Source organism: Anolis sagrei, chromosome 5, assembly GCF_037176765.1.
Source record: "Anolis sagrei isolate rAnoSag1 chromosome 5, rAnoSag1.mat, whole genome shotgun sequence".
Lineage (NCBI taxonomy): Eukaryota > Metazoa > Chordata > Lepidosauria > Squamata > Dactyloidae > Anolis > Anolis sagrei.
In genome coordinates, this window is record NC_090025.1 from 98,362,563 (window position 1) to 98,378,074 (window position 15,512).

At 41.7% G+C, this 15,512-nt stretch overlaps 1 protein-coding gene across 1 annotated transcript in view; it reads right to left on the reverse strand.

The window, feature by feature from the left end:
• EFCAB6 (EF-hand calcium binding domain 6) overlaps positions 1 to 15,512 on the reverse strand; it is a 195,047-nt gene that overhangs the window by 134,777 nt on the left and 44,758 nt on the right. Inside the window, exons 9-10 of the mRNA XM_060778167.2 lie at positions 14,528 to 14,638; positions 12,960 to 13,071 (exon numbers count right to left, since the gene is read on the reverse strand). Coding sequence (XP_060634150.2) covers positions 12,960 to 13,071; positions 14,528 to 14,638 — 223 coding nt within the window. The remainder of the gene's footprint in view (positions 1 to 12,959; positions 13,072 to 14,527; positions 14,639 to 15,512) is intronic.

Below are 15,512 nucleotides of genomic sequence, written 5' to 3' on the forward strand. Positions count from 1 at the left end.
TTCTGCATGTTCCCTCTTCCCATGTGAACCCTGTATATGCCCCTCATGCCCATTTATGATATGTATGTATGTTTATATAAAAATATTGAGCAGAGTGACCTATTCTCAGCAACCCAAGGCCCAGGTATCAGACTTCCTGAGCCAATAATCCCTAAACAAAGGACTTGGCAAAGAATCCATCAGCATGGACAATAAGCAAATAGCCTCTTTTCCTGGACTTCAGAAGGCCTTTGAGCAGACCACCTAGGGCATGGGGCTCATGGACATTGTGCTGTCGCACGCTGGGCCTGTGCATAAGACTGTAGACAGGATATAAATTCCATGTGTCCAACGGGACGCCAGGGCTGCCTTAGATTAAAGGCCCCTGGATTTCCTTAAAACAGAGTCTCTAGATTGCTTAAAGGTTCAACAAAGTTCTTTATTAATGAAAACAAACAGGTACTTTAAGGCTTTTTTAACAGTCTATTGGCTCTCTCTCAATCTTGTCCACAGGGAACAGGCACTATCTTCATAACTGTAACTAATGGGGAAATCCTTAACGTCTAATCTGGGCAGTCTGCCTTTGCCTCTGTTGGCGTGGAGCCCCTGCACCCGGTACCAATTGCTTCTGGCTTCCGCGAGTGACCCTTACCAAGCAGAGCTTTGTAGACTTCCAGGGAAAAAAGCTGACTGCTCCTGCTACTGATTTATAGCCCTGAATTTCCCATGCAGGAGGTGCTAGGGTGTCTCCCAATTAGCTCAGCGTTTTTAGCAGCTATTTTAGCTGAATGCCATCTGTGCTCTGTCTCTTTTCATCTCTCTAGAAATGTGGGCTCTTTCAAAACCTCATTATCTGATACTTCTTCTGCCTCCAATTCCTGAGCACTTCCCTGCTCCCCTTCCTCTTCTGAAGATGAATCCCTAACACAGACAGAAATGTTATTTCAAGCAATCTCAGAACAATAGCCAAGATCAAGGCTGGAAGGCTCAAGCTATCGCCTTGGTCACTTATCATACAGGTGCAGAAAGGGCCATTCATAACTCATAATCATGACTTTTTTATTGTTTCCACTGTCGCCCGCCTCCTCTCTCATCATTGGCTGAGCGGCCAAAGTGTGGCTCTGGCTCTGATTGGATGAGCTGCCTCGGTACCCGACTGCTCCTCCCAGCTTGCTGGCACCAGAGCCAATCACTGCAAAGCCATCTCAGGGGGTGGGCACAGGGAAAAATGAATTGAAAACTATATATTCTGTATTTTTCTGCCTAAAACAACCGTGGTGGTTTCTACAGCAAATTAATGCAGCCATCATCCTTTTCCAACTGGAATAGAAATAAAACCTCGATGGCTTCTGCTTCAACTTGGTGAGATTTATTCTGGAATATTAGCTTCTTTTTCTCACCAAGCTAAACCCACAGTGGTTTGGATCTCACTATCCACAGCCATTCTAAACTGTCCGACACCACAGCTGTTGTTATGGCAAACCGAAAATAAAACCAAAGAATCCCCTGCAGGTCCTAAAATACCTTCTGGGTCAGGCCCTTTCTGAATCTCCCCTGTCTTTCCCTAAGACACCAAAAGTCAAGCAGAAGCCTTATAAAGATCCTTCAAATCGGTTCTATAAAATGTGAAGGAAATGTTTCACAGCTCCTTATGGTGTTGTTTGGAAAGAATATAGTTCTGTTTTTGCACACCAAAGCAAGAAAAACTAATATTTTCTTCTTTGGGGGGAATGAGTTAACCATTTCACAGCAATAGCAGTAATCTATGTTTTTGCTTGTAAGACAGAATTTTAAAAGGTTTTAAGGTAAATATATTTGAAAGCAGCAACAATTTCAGAGTTTATTGGGATATAAAACAATACTATGGAGACTTCAAGCTACAGTTAAGGGATATTCCCCTCAAAAATCACATTGGACTTATTCTAGATTATAACTAGGTGGCAGCAACAGTTAAAAGTTTATTCTTGGACCACTGGCTTCTTTGTCAGGATAGTTGTTGGGGGCACAGAAAAAATACTTTGCACACAGGCATCAGCCTCAATGATTTCTGGCTTCAGATTTACACAGAGTCTTTAGTTTAAGCTATTCTCTCGTTTACTGTTCAGCAGACACACTATGTCATTAGATACGGTTTTTCCCCATCTTAGCGAGCTGCTGGCATGTTGGCAGGATGAAGTCCGCTGGAGCCCATTATATGACACAGGACTACTTCTGGTGGAGCTCCATTGGGCTCTGTCCCTGCAGCAAGCTAAGAGGGAGCATTGAGGAATTGGGTGACTACCCGTCTCCCCACTGAAGAAGCTGGGGACAGTATGAAAGGAAGCCAGGGATAGCCAGGAAACATCATGGAATGGCAGCCCATGACCAACCATTGTGGGCTCTAAAAGGATGTGGAACAACCCCAAACACTCTGGTTTCTCAAACCTACAAGTGACAAGGCAACCACTATACTATCCACTGGGTTTGATTCCCTGTGGATTCAAAAATCCATGAAGGCTCAAATCCAATTATATTCAATGCCATAGTAAAATGGTGTCCCTTATATAAAATTAAGGTTTATTTTTGGGATATTGTTTGAATCCAGGGATATTCCAAGGATGCAGAATCAAAGAATAAGGAATGCTGACTTTAGAAATACTGTATTTCTTCAATTCTAGGGCACACGTTTCCCCTATATAAACATCTCTAAAAACATAGGAGCCCCTGGTGGCACAGTGGGTTAAACCCTTGTGCTGGCAGGACTGAAGGTCGCAGGTTCGAATCTGCAGGTTAAACCACTGAGCTGCTGAACTTGCTGACTGAAAGGTTAATGATTCTAATTGAGGGAGCGGGGTGAGCTCCCACTGTTATGCCCAGCTTCTGCCAGTTGAAAAACATGCAAATATGAGTAGATCAATAGGTACCGCTTCTGTGGGAAGGTAATGGCAGTCCATGCAGTCATGCTGATCATATGACCTTGAAAGTGTCTACAGACAATGCCCGCTCTTCGGCTTAGAAATGGAGATGAGCACCACCACCCCAGAGTCGGACATGACTAGACTTAATGCCAGGAAAACCTTTTTTCTTTACCTTACTGAAATTTTGTGTATCTTACAATCAATGGCATCTTACATCTTACAATCGAAGAAATATCATATATTTATTAGTCGACAACCCACCCTTACACTGGATCAGTATCACATGGTCCACTATCGTGTTCACATTTAAGGTGAATTTTGCCTGCCAACCCTTCACTAAACTTCTGGATCCAACATTTCTTCTTTGGATAGTCAATAGCCATGATGATTTGAGAAAAAAATGACTCTTCCCCTTGCCCCAAATCAGGGAAATGCTGGTATTATTTGTAATGGGTTGCTGTGAGTTTTACTTATAATGCATTAATTTAGAGCATAACATAGATATTATTAATATTAATATTATTGCTTTTTAGTACAATATTGTACAATCAATGTCTTTGTTCTTTGCTTTCTGGAAACCGCTGTGAGTCGCCCTCGGGCTTGAGATACAGCGGTATACAAGAATAGTAAATAAATAAATAAATATTGCCCTCATACCTGTGGGACCTGCACCAGAGTAGTCTGCTGCATAGCTCCCTTGGGTACACCATAAGAGGTTCACTCATTCCAGGGTGGAAGTGTCTCGAGCAGTCCACATGGGCAAACAGTGCATTGGCACCCATGCCCTGTTCCTCTTGTGGGCTGACCCTCATTATTTGGCTGGCCAGAAGCAGCTCTCCTCACACACATCTTACATAATGGGAAAACATTCCACCAGCACCTATCTAGCTGTTTAATCCCTTCATGCACCTCTGTAGTCTAGAGATAATTGGAGGGCTGTGGATCATGGACAATTGAGATGATAATATTATTACCCAGAAATTTGTCAGTGTGCATTTCATGTATGATGTATGATGTATGTTTAAATGTAATTTTATGTAGGAGAATAGTGTTTGTAATAGATTTGTATGGTCAGGATGTATGTTTACATAGAAGAGTTAAACAGCAAATGAATCAAGCTGTGAGAATGTGACCCTGAGTTCTTGCTGTGTGAAGAATTAGGGAGTGTCAGAGATAACTCCTTTCCAGCTGCAGTTTGTCTTTTGTGCCTATCTCTTTCGCTTTGTGCTCTTTGCGTCTGCTCGCTGATGGTGTGTGTTGGATTTATGAACTGCTCAAGTAAAGCTGAAACCTGCTTTTTACCGGTGACTCCAGAGTCCATTATTCTGAGCTTCTGCGATACTTCTGCTAGCACTAACAAAACTGTCCCCAATTTTATTCTTGAATTATATATCTTAAAAAACTGTAGCAGAGTTTTGATAGTGATGTTGCCTCTAGTAAGGTCACAACAAGGTACCCAGCCATGTAATTACCAGAAGCAACATCACTAGTAAGGCTCTGCTGGCAAGCTGCTTTGGATTGGGAAAACAACACTGGGTTGTTTTGATGTGCAGACTCTGGGTTGCCTAGGATCCCATGCAGTTCATCTTCTTGTGTTGCCTTGAAGGATAAAAGAAGCATTTGTGCCACAGAACTAGTCATATGTCATCTGGACTACTCATAGCAGTACATTTTATTTGGCCTGTGCAGACACGGGATAAGAGATTGGTACAATTCACACTTACTCTTATGATACATTGCAGTATCAGGTGTTGGATGAGCCATTCTACTTAGTTCTAAAGTCCTTTAACTGCCCAAACCAGGGAGCTGGGGTAAGCTATCTACTCATTAGCTTGGCTAAACAACTTTTATGCAAAATCTAAAACATTTCTTTTGACATCTCAGTTTCATTTGACAGGGCACATGATTATGTCTCTGAAACTACCAATTCAACCTATCAAACTACTGTTTCACTAGAACCATGACCCTGAAGTATTTGGGATAAATATGTGGCATCTACCAACATCTAAGAATGGAGAATGATATTTGTATGGAATTCACTGAGACATACAAGGGATGTCTTTGAAAATAATGAGGCTACACCATCATATCCTATAGCTATTTGTTGGGAGTGCTTCAATTGAGGGTTCTTATATGGCAAGAGACTGAACTGAATATCCCTTGTGGTCTCTTCCAACTGTGTGATTCTATGAACCTACATGCCTAAACAAAATTAATTAATTAAATATACTGAGTGGAGAATTGCCTGAAAAATAAGAAAACCCGTAAGCTTTACTATTGGTCCAAAGCATGTTAATTATGGGCTGAGTGTTGGAGTTCAGCCTGTGATTGTGTTTCAGGATCAGGGTGCTTTGGATATGGGAAGTGATGCTAATGAATTTCAAGATAGCAATGGTTTGGTCAGTGATACTGATGCAGAGAAGGACCAGGAGACACCTGTGCAAAGTGTAGTTTCCCATGAGAATGTCCCTGAAGGGTGTGGGGATGATGGTGTACTCCTGGAATTGTTACCAGAAAGATCCCAGGATTTGGGGCTTGAAAACAACTGGACACTTGGCCCAGCTGCAAAACTTAATGAGCAAATAGATAGGAGGCAGGAGATTAGTCAGAACAGGTAGACCGAACAATGGCTTCAGCGGTCTGCCAGAATCCGACAGAAAAAGATAAGGGAATCTCAATTAAAGTGAAACCAATTTCTGAGTGATTGGGATAGCTTAACGAGGACATAAAAGTTCCAAGTACGGGAAATATAGTCAAATGAAACATCGTTTGAAATCAAGTGTAGTTCTCATCCTTGTTTCATGAAAGCCTTGTTGGGAAGATTCTTGTTTAAGTATTTCTTGTTTCATGGTTTGGATTCTTGGATTGTATGAATGCCTACTCATTCCTTGGATTAATGTTTCCTGGTTTTCTGGATTACATTAGAAAGGTGTGGACTTTGTTTTTATGGACTTTGCTGAACTTTAGGTAAGGTAAAGGTAGTCCCCTGACATTAAGTCCAGTCATGTCTGACTCTGGGGTGTGGTGCTCATCTCCATTTCTAAGCCGAAGAGCCAGCGTTGTCCATAGACACCTCCAAGGTCATGTGGCCGGAATGACTGAACGGAGTGCCGTTACCTTCCCGCCGGAGCGGTACCTATTGATCTACTCACATTTGCATGTTTTCGAACTGCTAGGTTGGCAGAAGCTAGGACTGACAGCGGAAGCTCACGCCGCTCCCTGGAATCGAACCTGCGACCTTTCGATCAACAAGCTCAGCAGCTCAGTGCTTTAACCCACTGCGCCACCGGGGGCTCCTTTGCTGAACTTTACCCTGGACTATTTTTGGTCCTGCTTATCTTGTTACCTAATTGGATTTACCTATTTCTTTTAAGTGCTTTTTTACTTGCTGCTTTTTAATTATCTTCAATAAAAGGATTGTTTTCCTATCAACGGTGTGGTGTTTATCTATCTGAACGCATCTCTTCCTATGAACCCACCAGGAACTTGAGATCGTTGGAGGAGGCCTTGCTCTCGATCCCACTTGCTTTGCAAGCATGTTTGGCGGGGAAGAGAGACAGGGCCTTCTCTGTGGCGGCCCCTCGGCTGTGGAACTCCCTGCCTAGGGATATTAGATCAGCCCCCTCCCACCTGACCTTTCAAAAAAAGGTGAAAACTTGACTCATTGAGCAAGCTTTTGGAACCTCAGCATAAACGGACAAACTTGAATCAGAAAATGACCGAGGAATGGCCAAGATGATGGAACGGATGAGGATTGAACGAGAGGATATAGCTTTTTAAAATTTTTATTGTTCATTGTTTTTATGATTTTAAATGTACTGTAATGTTTCTTTTTTGCTTTTTTATCAATGTATGTATTTTATATATGGCATCAAATTGTGCCGACGCTGTGTTGCCTTCAGGCTGATATGGCGGGATAGAAATAGCGTAAATAAATAAATACAGTCAGAGGGCTTTTCCTGTCCTGGAGTGCAACACTGGGTAACATTAGCCAGTGACACAACCTCCCTGAACTCACACTTGATTGACTTAGGTATGGAAGGAATCATTGGGTTTATGGAGAGGCAGGATTCATACAGACATTATTAAATACCTCCATACTGGAGTTGTCTCCATGACTCTTGCTGTCTGCAATGCAAGGTGTCTTCAATTAGAGGTAGCAGTTTACACAAGTGATGCCTCTGCATGAATGCTGCCCAAACCTAATAATAGTGCCACGCCTCGCTGGATCACTCATACAGAGGCCACCAGGTAGCATGAAACAACCCAAAATTTCCTGTAGTTAAGCTCCCATATTTTTTGATATTTTTCATTCTTCATTAAAGTATTTAGCACTCTGCAATTTCAGTAGGATTTAATCTTATATTTCAATGAGGGACTTAATATGCTATGTGTTACCATTATGCACTGAGATGTGAAAAACAAGAGAGCTCTACTTTGTAAATTGTTAGGGCAATTTTCTGTTTCGTGAGGGATTTACTGCACAATCTATGCTGCCAGAGTGGATGAAAAAGTTAGAGCAATTGTTATGTAAGTGTCTAAGACATTAAGTGGAATCTAGCATTTATATAACAATCTGTAATAAACATGCCAGCAGGAATTTGGAAGGTATGCCCACAGCACATTTTGCTGGAGCCGTCCAGACTATGTGCAGACTTTAATTTTCCCTCTAGTTTATCATTTGCTCGGCTAAGCCAAATAAGAACTATACAATTTGAAAGAACTGTTCCTAGCAAATTAAAATAACAACAAGTTATACTTGGCCACCATAGGGAGGAAAAAACAGCATGTTCAAGTTCAAAGTTGATATATCAGAAAGCTATTTTCGGAATGGTGAAGCCTTCTTTATAAATAATCACCCATCTCCTACTCTCTCACATACACCTCTACAAAATGGGAAACCATTCAACCAGCAATTATCTAGTTGCCTTATCCCTTCAGTCTAAAGTCTAAAGATAATTGATGGGCTGTGGATCATAGACAATTGAGATGACAACATTATTAACCAGAAGTTATACCCAATTTTATTCTATAAACTAGGCCTACATATACAATAAATTGCATCAGGAATAAATGAATATTTGTCAATCTCCGTTTCCCCCCTAGAATCACTGGGATATTGTGTCACTATCTGAAATGGGAGTGGGACCTCTATCCTGTTGGGTATACAGGTGCTTCCTTGCAAAACCCAAATGAACTGTTTGCTAATAGAGAGCAGAAAAGCAAATTCCTGTTATTTATTTATTTATTTATTTATTTATTTATTTATTACTATATTTGTATACTGCTCTTCTCAGCCCTTGGGTGACTTGAAGCGGTTAACAATAGCAAAATTCAATGCTCAATAACATAATAAAACAGTTAAAAACAATTAAAACAGTAGCATACAGTTAATATAAATCAATAAAGCATCTCATTCGCGTCTCATAGTTAAGATCGAAATCTAGTCTCATCATCCAATTGTTCCGTATTCCTATATTTGTTACACTGCCTATTCAAATGCCTGCTTGAACAACCAGGTCTTCACTTTCCTCCGAAATATCAACAGGGAGGGGGCTGATCTAATATCTGTAAGAAGGACGTTCCACAGCCAAGGGGCCACCACTGAGAAGGCCCTGTCTCTTGTCCCCGCCAAACGTTCTTGTGATGCAAGCGGGACCAAGAGCAGGGCCTCCCCAGATGATCTTAACATCCTAGCTGATTCATAAGAGGGGATGCATTTGGACAGGTAAGCTGGGCCAAACCTGTTTAGGGCTTTGAATTGTGCCTGGTAGCAAACCAGCAGCCAGTGGAGCTGGCACAACAGAGGAGTTGTATGCTCCCTGAGCGCCGCTCCTGTTAGTAACATGGCTGCTGACTGTTGGACCATTTGAAGCTTCCGGACAGTCTTCAAAGGCAACCTCACATAGAGAGTGTTGCAGTAGTCTATACAGGATGTAACCAGAGCGTGGACGACCGTGGCCAAGTCAGACTTCCCAAGGTACGGGCGCAGCTGGCGCACAAGTTTTAACTGTGCAAATGCTCCCCTGGTCACCGCTGAGACCTGGGGTTCCAGGCTCAACTATGAGTCCAGGATCACACCCAAGCTGCGAACCTGCGTCTCCAGGGGGAGTGTAACCCCATCCAACACAGGCTGTAACCCTATGCCCTGTTCGGCCTTACGACTGACCAGGAGTACCTCTGTCTTGTCTGGATTTAATTTCAATTTGTGCGCCCTCATCCAGACCATCACAGCAGCCAAGCACCAGTTCAGGACCTGGACAGCCTTCTTAGTAGCAGGTGGGAAGGAATGACAGAGTTGGACATCATCTGCGTACAGATGACACTGCATCCTGAAACTCCAGATGATCTCCCCCAGCGGATCTAACCAGATGCCCCTTTTCGTCCATGTTCTATTTTCACTCTCAAGCAGTGCTTCACATATGAGGAAGAGACAGACAGAACAAAGCTGGCCTTCTCATATTTGCAAATGTTGGCTGAGAATGTTTTGGGGAAGGGCAGGAAGAAAGTTCATTAAACACTTCATCTGGAGATGCAGTGGTGAATCTGACTGCACTCCCAAATGATTCCACATACACGATCACTATTTAGTTATTAATTGTAATCTGGTATCCTTTATTTCTCTTTTAAAAGAGAAAACTTTCTTGTTGTACCATTTCCTTTTGGCTTCCCTTAGATGGTACTGATCAGATTTATCATAACTTGCATAATTATTTATTTATTAACTATATTTATATACCGCCCCTCTCAGCCTAGAGGTGACTTGGAGCGGTTCACAATTTGGCAACAATTCGATGCCTCAGCAATTATAACAAGTAAAAACAATCAAGAAATTCTGTTAAAAACAATAGCATATGATATAAAAAATTATAAAAACCCTACAAAGCCTTAAAACATTACCTTGAGAGTCTCCATGTCAAATTGTTATTCCATTGTGTTATCAAGTAGCTCCATAATTCTGTTTAGCTATGTCGTATTTGGGAAGGCCTGCTCAAAAAGTCAGGTTTTCACCTTTTTTCGAAAAGTCAGGAGGGAGGGAGCCGATCTTATATCTCTAGGCAGGGCATTCCACAGTTGAGGGGCCACCACTGAGAAGGCCCTGTCTCGTGTCCCCACCAGACGCATCTGCTAAGAAGGCAGGAGCGAGAGCAGGGCCTCCCCAGAAGGTCTTAATGTCCTAGATGGTTCATAAGGAGAGATACATTCAGATAAGCAAGTTGGACTGAAATCGTGTAGGGCTTTATAGGATAAAGCCAGCCCTTTGAATTGTGCCTGGAAGCAAACAGGCAGCCAGTGGAGCTGGTGCAACAGAGGAGTTGTGTGCTCCCTGAGTGCCACTCCTGTTAGCAACCTGGCTGCCGCTCATTGGACCATTTGCAGCTTCCGAACAGTCTTCAAAGGCAACCCCTTGTAGAGTACGTTGCAGTAGTCTATACAGGATGTAACCAAAGCATGGACTACTGTGGCCAAGTCAAACTTCCTAAAGTACGGACACAGCTGTCGCACAAGTTTTAACTGTGCAAATGTTCCCATGGTCACTGCCGAGACCTGGGGATCCATGCTCAGCGATGAATCCAGGATCACACCCAAGCTGCAAACCTGCGTCTTCAGGGAGAATGTAACCTAGTCCAACATAGACTATAACCCTATATCCTGTTCGGCCTTGTGACTGACCAGGAGTACCTCTGTCTTATAAATGTCATACAACATCATAACTTAAGTAGGGAAAAAAGTAAGGCTACATTTCTGCTCCTAGTTACTCACTACACATGAATCCCGTTGATGTCTGTGATTCTTAACTCAAAATCAGCAAACTACTTCCTTGGCTAATCCTAGTCAATTAGGGATCACATGGCCGGTGTGATGCTGTTATATGCTATCAGACTTAATTATGTGCATATTAAGGACAGAGTCATATTACAGAAAGGACAATGCATAGGCTAATACTTTTGAATGTTAGCCAGCATGTTGGATGATATTCTGAAAAACCATTGAAGAGGAAAATATGCTTTTAAATACTGCCAAAAATATTTTTTTTAATAGGAAAAACATTCAGCCTACTCTTGGTTTGGTATGACTACTTCTGAAACTTTACAATACTTCAGATTTTAACACAATAATTTACATAAATTAAACATCTGGGATTTACTCAAAAGAACAGCTATTTAAAAACCCAGCCAGAAAGAATACAGAATAATTAAATCTAGTCCAGCAGAACACATAACAGCAACCTTGAGTGATTTTTGTATCCTTCCATGGGTATTTAAACCTCTTTTGTACACTTTTAATTTATAGATACAGAAGGAAATCAGGAAGATTGTTTTATACCAGTTCCTCACAATCCAATTCCTTGCTTTTCATGAGTGCAAAAGTACAAATGTTACTGTAGTAAATTAAATTACTCAAAGAAAGCTGATAATCTTGATTTAACCAAATTAGACTAGCACTGTTTTGGATCCATTGCTCTCTGCTAAGTACTGCTCCAAATATAGGTTTAGAGTTTTCATCATAATATTTCTGACAACGCTCTTGTGGGTTATTTATTGCATGAAACAAGTCATCACCTCAAGGCAAATCAGTGCAGCTAAAATCACAAGCTCAAAAGTGGAGCAGCATGATTGGAGAGATAATATCAAGAGAGATCCTTTCTGGAGAAAGAAAAGTACACTTTTATTTCCAGCTGGGACCCTGGAGTGGAGCTGTGTCCAAAAGCAACCAGAGCAATGATAAATGCGTTGACTTTCCCTTTTATACACTTCAAATGCAGACAAACAAAGAAACATGCTTCTACATACATTGACATCATTCACTGTGTCACTTTAGCATCATAGAAATATCAAATTCTATCTTCCAACATGCGAAAGGCATGTCTCTGTATTTCTTTCTAAAGAGCAGCATATAGCTTACAGCTTACATTCATCAGTCAGGGGGGCTACTTTGACCTGTCAGGAGGAAGGGGGATAGGCTCCTTTCTTAGAAGTCAGGTGCTATATTGTACCAGTCTCTGTATCTGGAATGTATAGATAACAGGTCCCCCTTCTCCTCCCCCTTTCAACATTCCTTTTCTGTCCAGCTGGCTTTCTTACACAGAGAGAACCTGATTTTTCTTACATTTCAGTGCTGGTAAAGTACATACAATATATGCATAAATAAATATTAGGCTTGGTTGATCCAGCTCGTTAATTTCTAATATCATTATGAAATCGTAAATAAAATAATATTGACGCGTTTTGGCAACCCGGAAGTGTTTTTGCCATATCGAAGCCGCGTCCGCCATCTTCCTTATGACTTCTGGCAGTGAATCGTACATGCTGGGAGCATAGCCTTCAGGAACAGCTGTTCTTACCCATGCCCACCTTCTCTTTGCATCGGCGGCTTTGCGAGGTGGGCTTTGCGAGGTGGCCATGGCTACCGACGACAAGTGGCGATGCGGAAGAACTGGGCGTAGCCACGCCTACCTCGCAAAGCCCACCTCGCAAAGCTGCTGATGCAAAGAGGAAGGAGGTGGGGATGGGTAAGAACAGCGTTAGTTTTAAAATCTCTCACCTTTCCTTCCCTTCCTGGCAAGCTGTCCATCATGCAGAAGGGAGAGGTGGGCATGGCCAAGCACAGCGCTCCTTGGAGGTTACTGGGGGCGTGGCCTCCAAGGAGCGCTGTGCTTGGCCACGCCCACCTCTCCCTTCTACATGACTGACAGCTTGCCGGGAAGGGAAGGAAAGGTGAGAGAAGCTCGCCGCAAGGGAAGAAAGGGAAACTGCGAGATTTTAATGGTTCTGGAGGGAGGGAGGAGCACCTTCCATTAACGAAACAAAGGAAGCGATTCGTATTTCCTGGTATTTTCGATCTTTTTTTAAAGAAAATTTTGGAAATAATTTCAAAATCGAGCCACCAGCGACCCCTATATACAAAATGAGTTTAGAACCATTTTTTTCTTGATCAACCAAGCCTAATAAATATCTGTTTTTCCAATATCTCCCCATTAAAAGCAAATATCGAGTCTTCATGCATATGAGAAGATTCTGGAAGGCTATAGTGACTAGTAAAATGTTGTAATATATGATGTTTATAAAGAATTATTCTCACTGTGTCAAGCATTAGAAAGGCCTTCTTGAGGGAGGAATAGGCATCCTGGATATGTTCGTGCAGTTTTATGAGAATTCGGTCACTAGCCACATCTTCATCCAATTTTCTGCTTCTGCAGGAGGAAAATAATGAGTTCGCATCCAAAATTTCCAGCAGCAGTCATAGAATCAAGAAGCTGGATAAACCTGCGAGGGCCATCCACTCAATTTCAGAACTCCACAGCTCAATTTTAATCCAATACTAGTGAAAGGGTTGTAACTCAGCGGTGGAGCATGTGTTTGGAACTCAGAAATTCAGTAGTTCAATCTAAACAAAACTAGAAAAGTCTTTTATCTGAACACTCAAGGGAATGGTTGCCTACCAACAACACAGTTAAACAAGAGCCAGTGATCTTACTCAGTAGACATTGCTGATTAATACTGTATGAAAAAATAAGACAGTGATTCCTCAGTGGTGAATCAAAAGCCAACAGATGGAATATCTACTGGCTCAGTATGAGCAATACTGTGGGAATAGGGAAAACAGAAAGGCAGCTCTGTTCAGAGAAGGACCCTGTGGTTGAAGGCATATTAGAACTGCAGTTACAGACACTAACCCATAGTTCCTTCTAGTAGGACTACAAAAATAGTTTCGGAAACATTTCAATAGAAATTAATATATCCAAACATATTTTTTAATGTTTTAGATGTTTATTGAAGTCCAAAATATGTTTATCCAAACAAAACATGAAGCATTTTTTCTATGAAAAATGAGAAAAATCAAGGGGAATATTTGGTCTGGTTGAAAAGTAGGACAGTGAGACATCGCACCCTGGCTGGCATTCTGCATGCACAAAGTTATCTGTCCTACAATATATTATAGGATGCCTTGCAAATGACAGTTTCAGATTAAAGAATGCAGATCAGTAGATTAAAGGTAAAGGTAGTCCCCTGACATTAAGTCCAGTCATGTCTGACTCTGGGGTGTGGTGCTCATCTCCATTTCTAAGCCGAAGAGCCAGCGTTGTCCATAGACACCTCCAAGGTCATGTGGCCGGCATGACTGCATGGAGCGCTGTTACCTTCCCGCTGGAGCGGTACCTATTGATCTACTCACATTTGCATGTTTTCGAACTGCTAGGTTGGCAGAAGCTAGGGCTGACAGCGGAAGCTCACGCCGCTCCCCGGACTCGAACCTGCGACCTTTTGATCATCAAGCTCAGCAGCTCAGTGCTTTAACCCACTGCGCCACCGGGGGCTCCAGATCAGTAGATTAGCAGTTGAAAAACATTACAGCACAGGATTGTGGAGGCAGGTGAAGGAAAAGCCTGTACCACATTATTTTTTGATTTTGTAGACATTATATGTTAGATGAACTCTTATTATATTCCCAATATATACTTTAAAATATAAAATATTACCACAACAGGTAATTTCCGAAGATACATATTGTAAAAGTATTTCTCTGCCTTCATTTCTGGTGAAATGCTGCCAAGCATGTGTAAACTGCACCATGTGGTGTAGAATGTGGAAGGACATTTTACTGAAATCGTAGGCTAAGACTGTAATCTAGTGTAATCTCTCTCTTACCCGACTTGTTTTTTTGTAGTAGAGGCTTGGCTCATATCAAATATCAAGGGGTCTTGAAACGTATCTAAAAATCTTTCCCAAGCCATGTTCTTGGAAATTTTTATTCCAAATCTGATCAACAAAACAAGAGATTAATGTTTTAAAACGATGTATTTGACTGAATTCCAATATATAGATGTGTTAGTCTGGAATTGTAGCATCTTTGAGACTAACTTAGAAAAAGAAGTTGTAGCAGAAACTTGTTGACTTGGTCTACGTCCCCAGAGGCATAGAGTGAACCTGGGAACAGGCCTTGATAAAGCAAACCATATGAATAGCCATAGAAATGCAAAACATGTATTTGTTTGGTAAGATTAGCTAAAATTCATCAAAATTGGTGTTTGAACTTGAGACAGGTTCAGTAAAACGGGACCTGTGTCAACATTTTGATGTCTAATGCAGGGTAACAGTAGACTTCTGAGATGGCAAAACACCCAGCACTGTAACAAGACTATCTTGGTCAAGGAGATGCTACAGCTAATATATCGGCCTAAACAGATGAAAGGTGCTCCATGCTGTGGTTGTTACCTGTGTATCTATATTAAGAGCTGAATTGAATAGTGTCCCAAACTATAAACTGTTCCTTAAGTAGGAGTCTGCTTTGGTCCCAGAATAATGCCTACAGAAACTACTGAATCACTAACAAAAAGCAATTCTGTTATGTCTGCAGTAAGCTTCTAATGTATTAGCCTGGGTTCAAAACTTCCTCTGCCTCATGTGATTATGATTCTAGATAGCTATTAATAGCAGTTATATGAAGCTACTGCATAACATAGAAGCCAGAACAGAATCCTCTCAAGTACCATGAAAAAATATAATCCCTAGCACAGTGTTTCTCAACTTGGGGGTCAGGACCCCGGGGGGGGGGGGTCATGAGGGGTTGTCAGAGGAATCACCAAAGACCATCAGAAAACACAGTATTTTCTGTTGGTCACAGGGGTTCTGT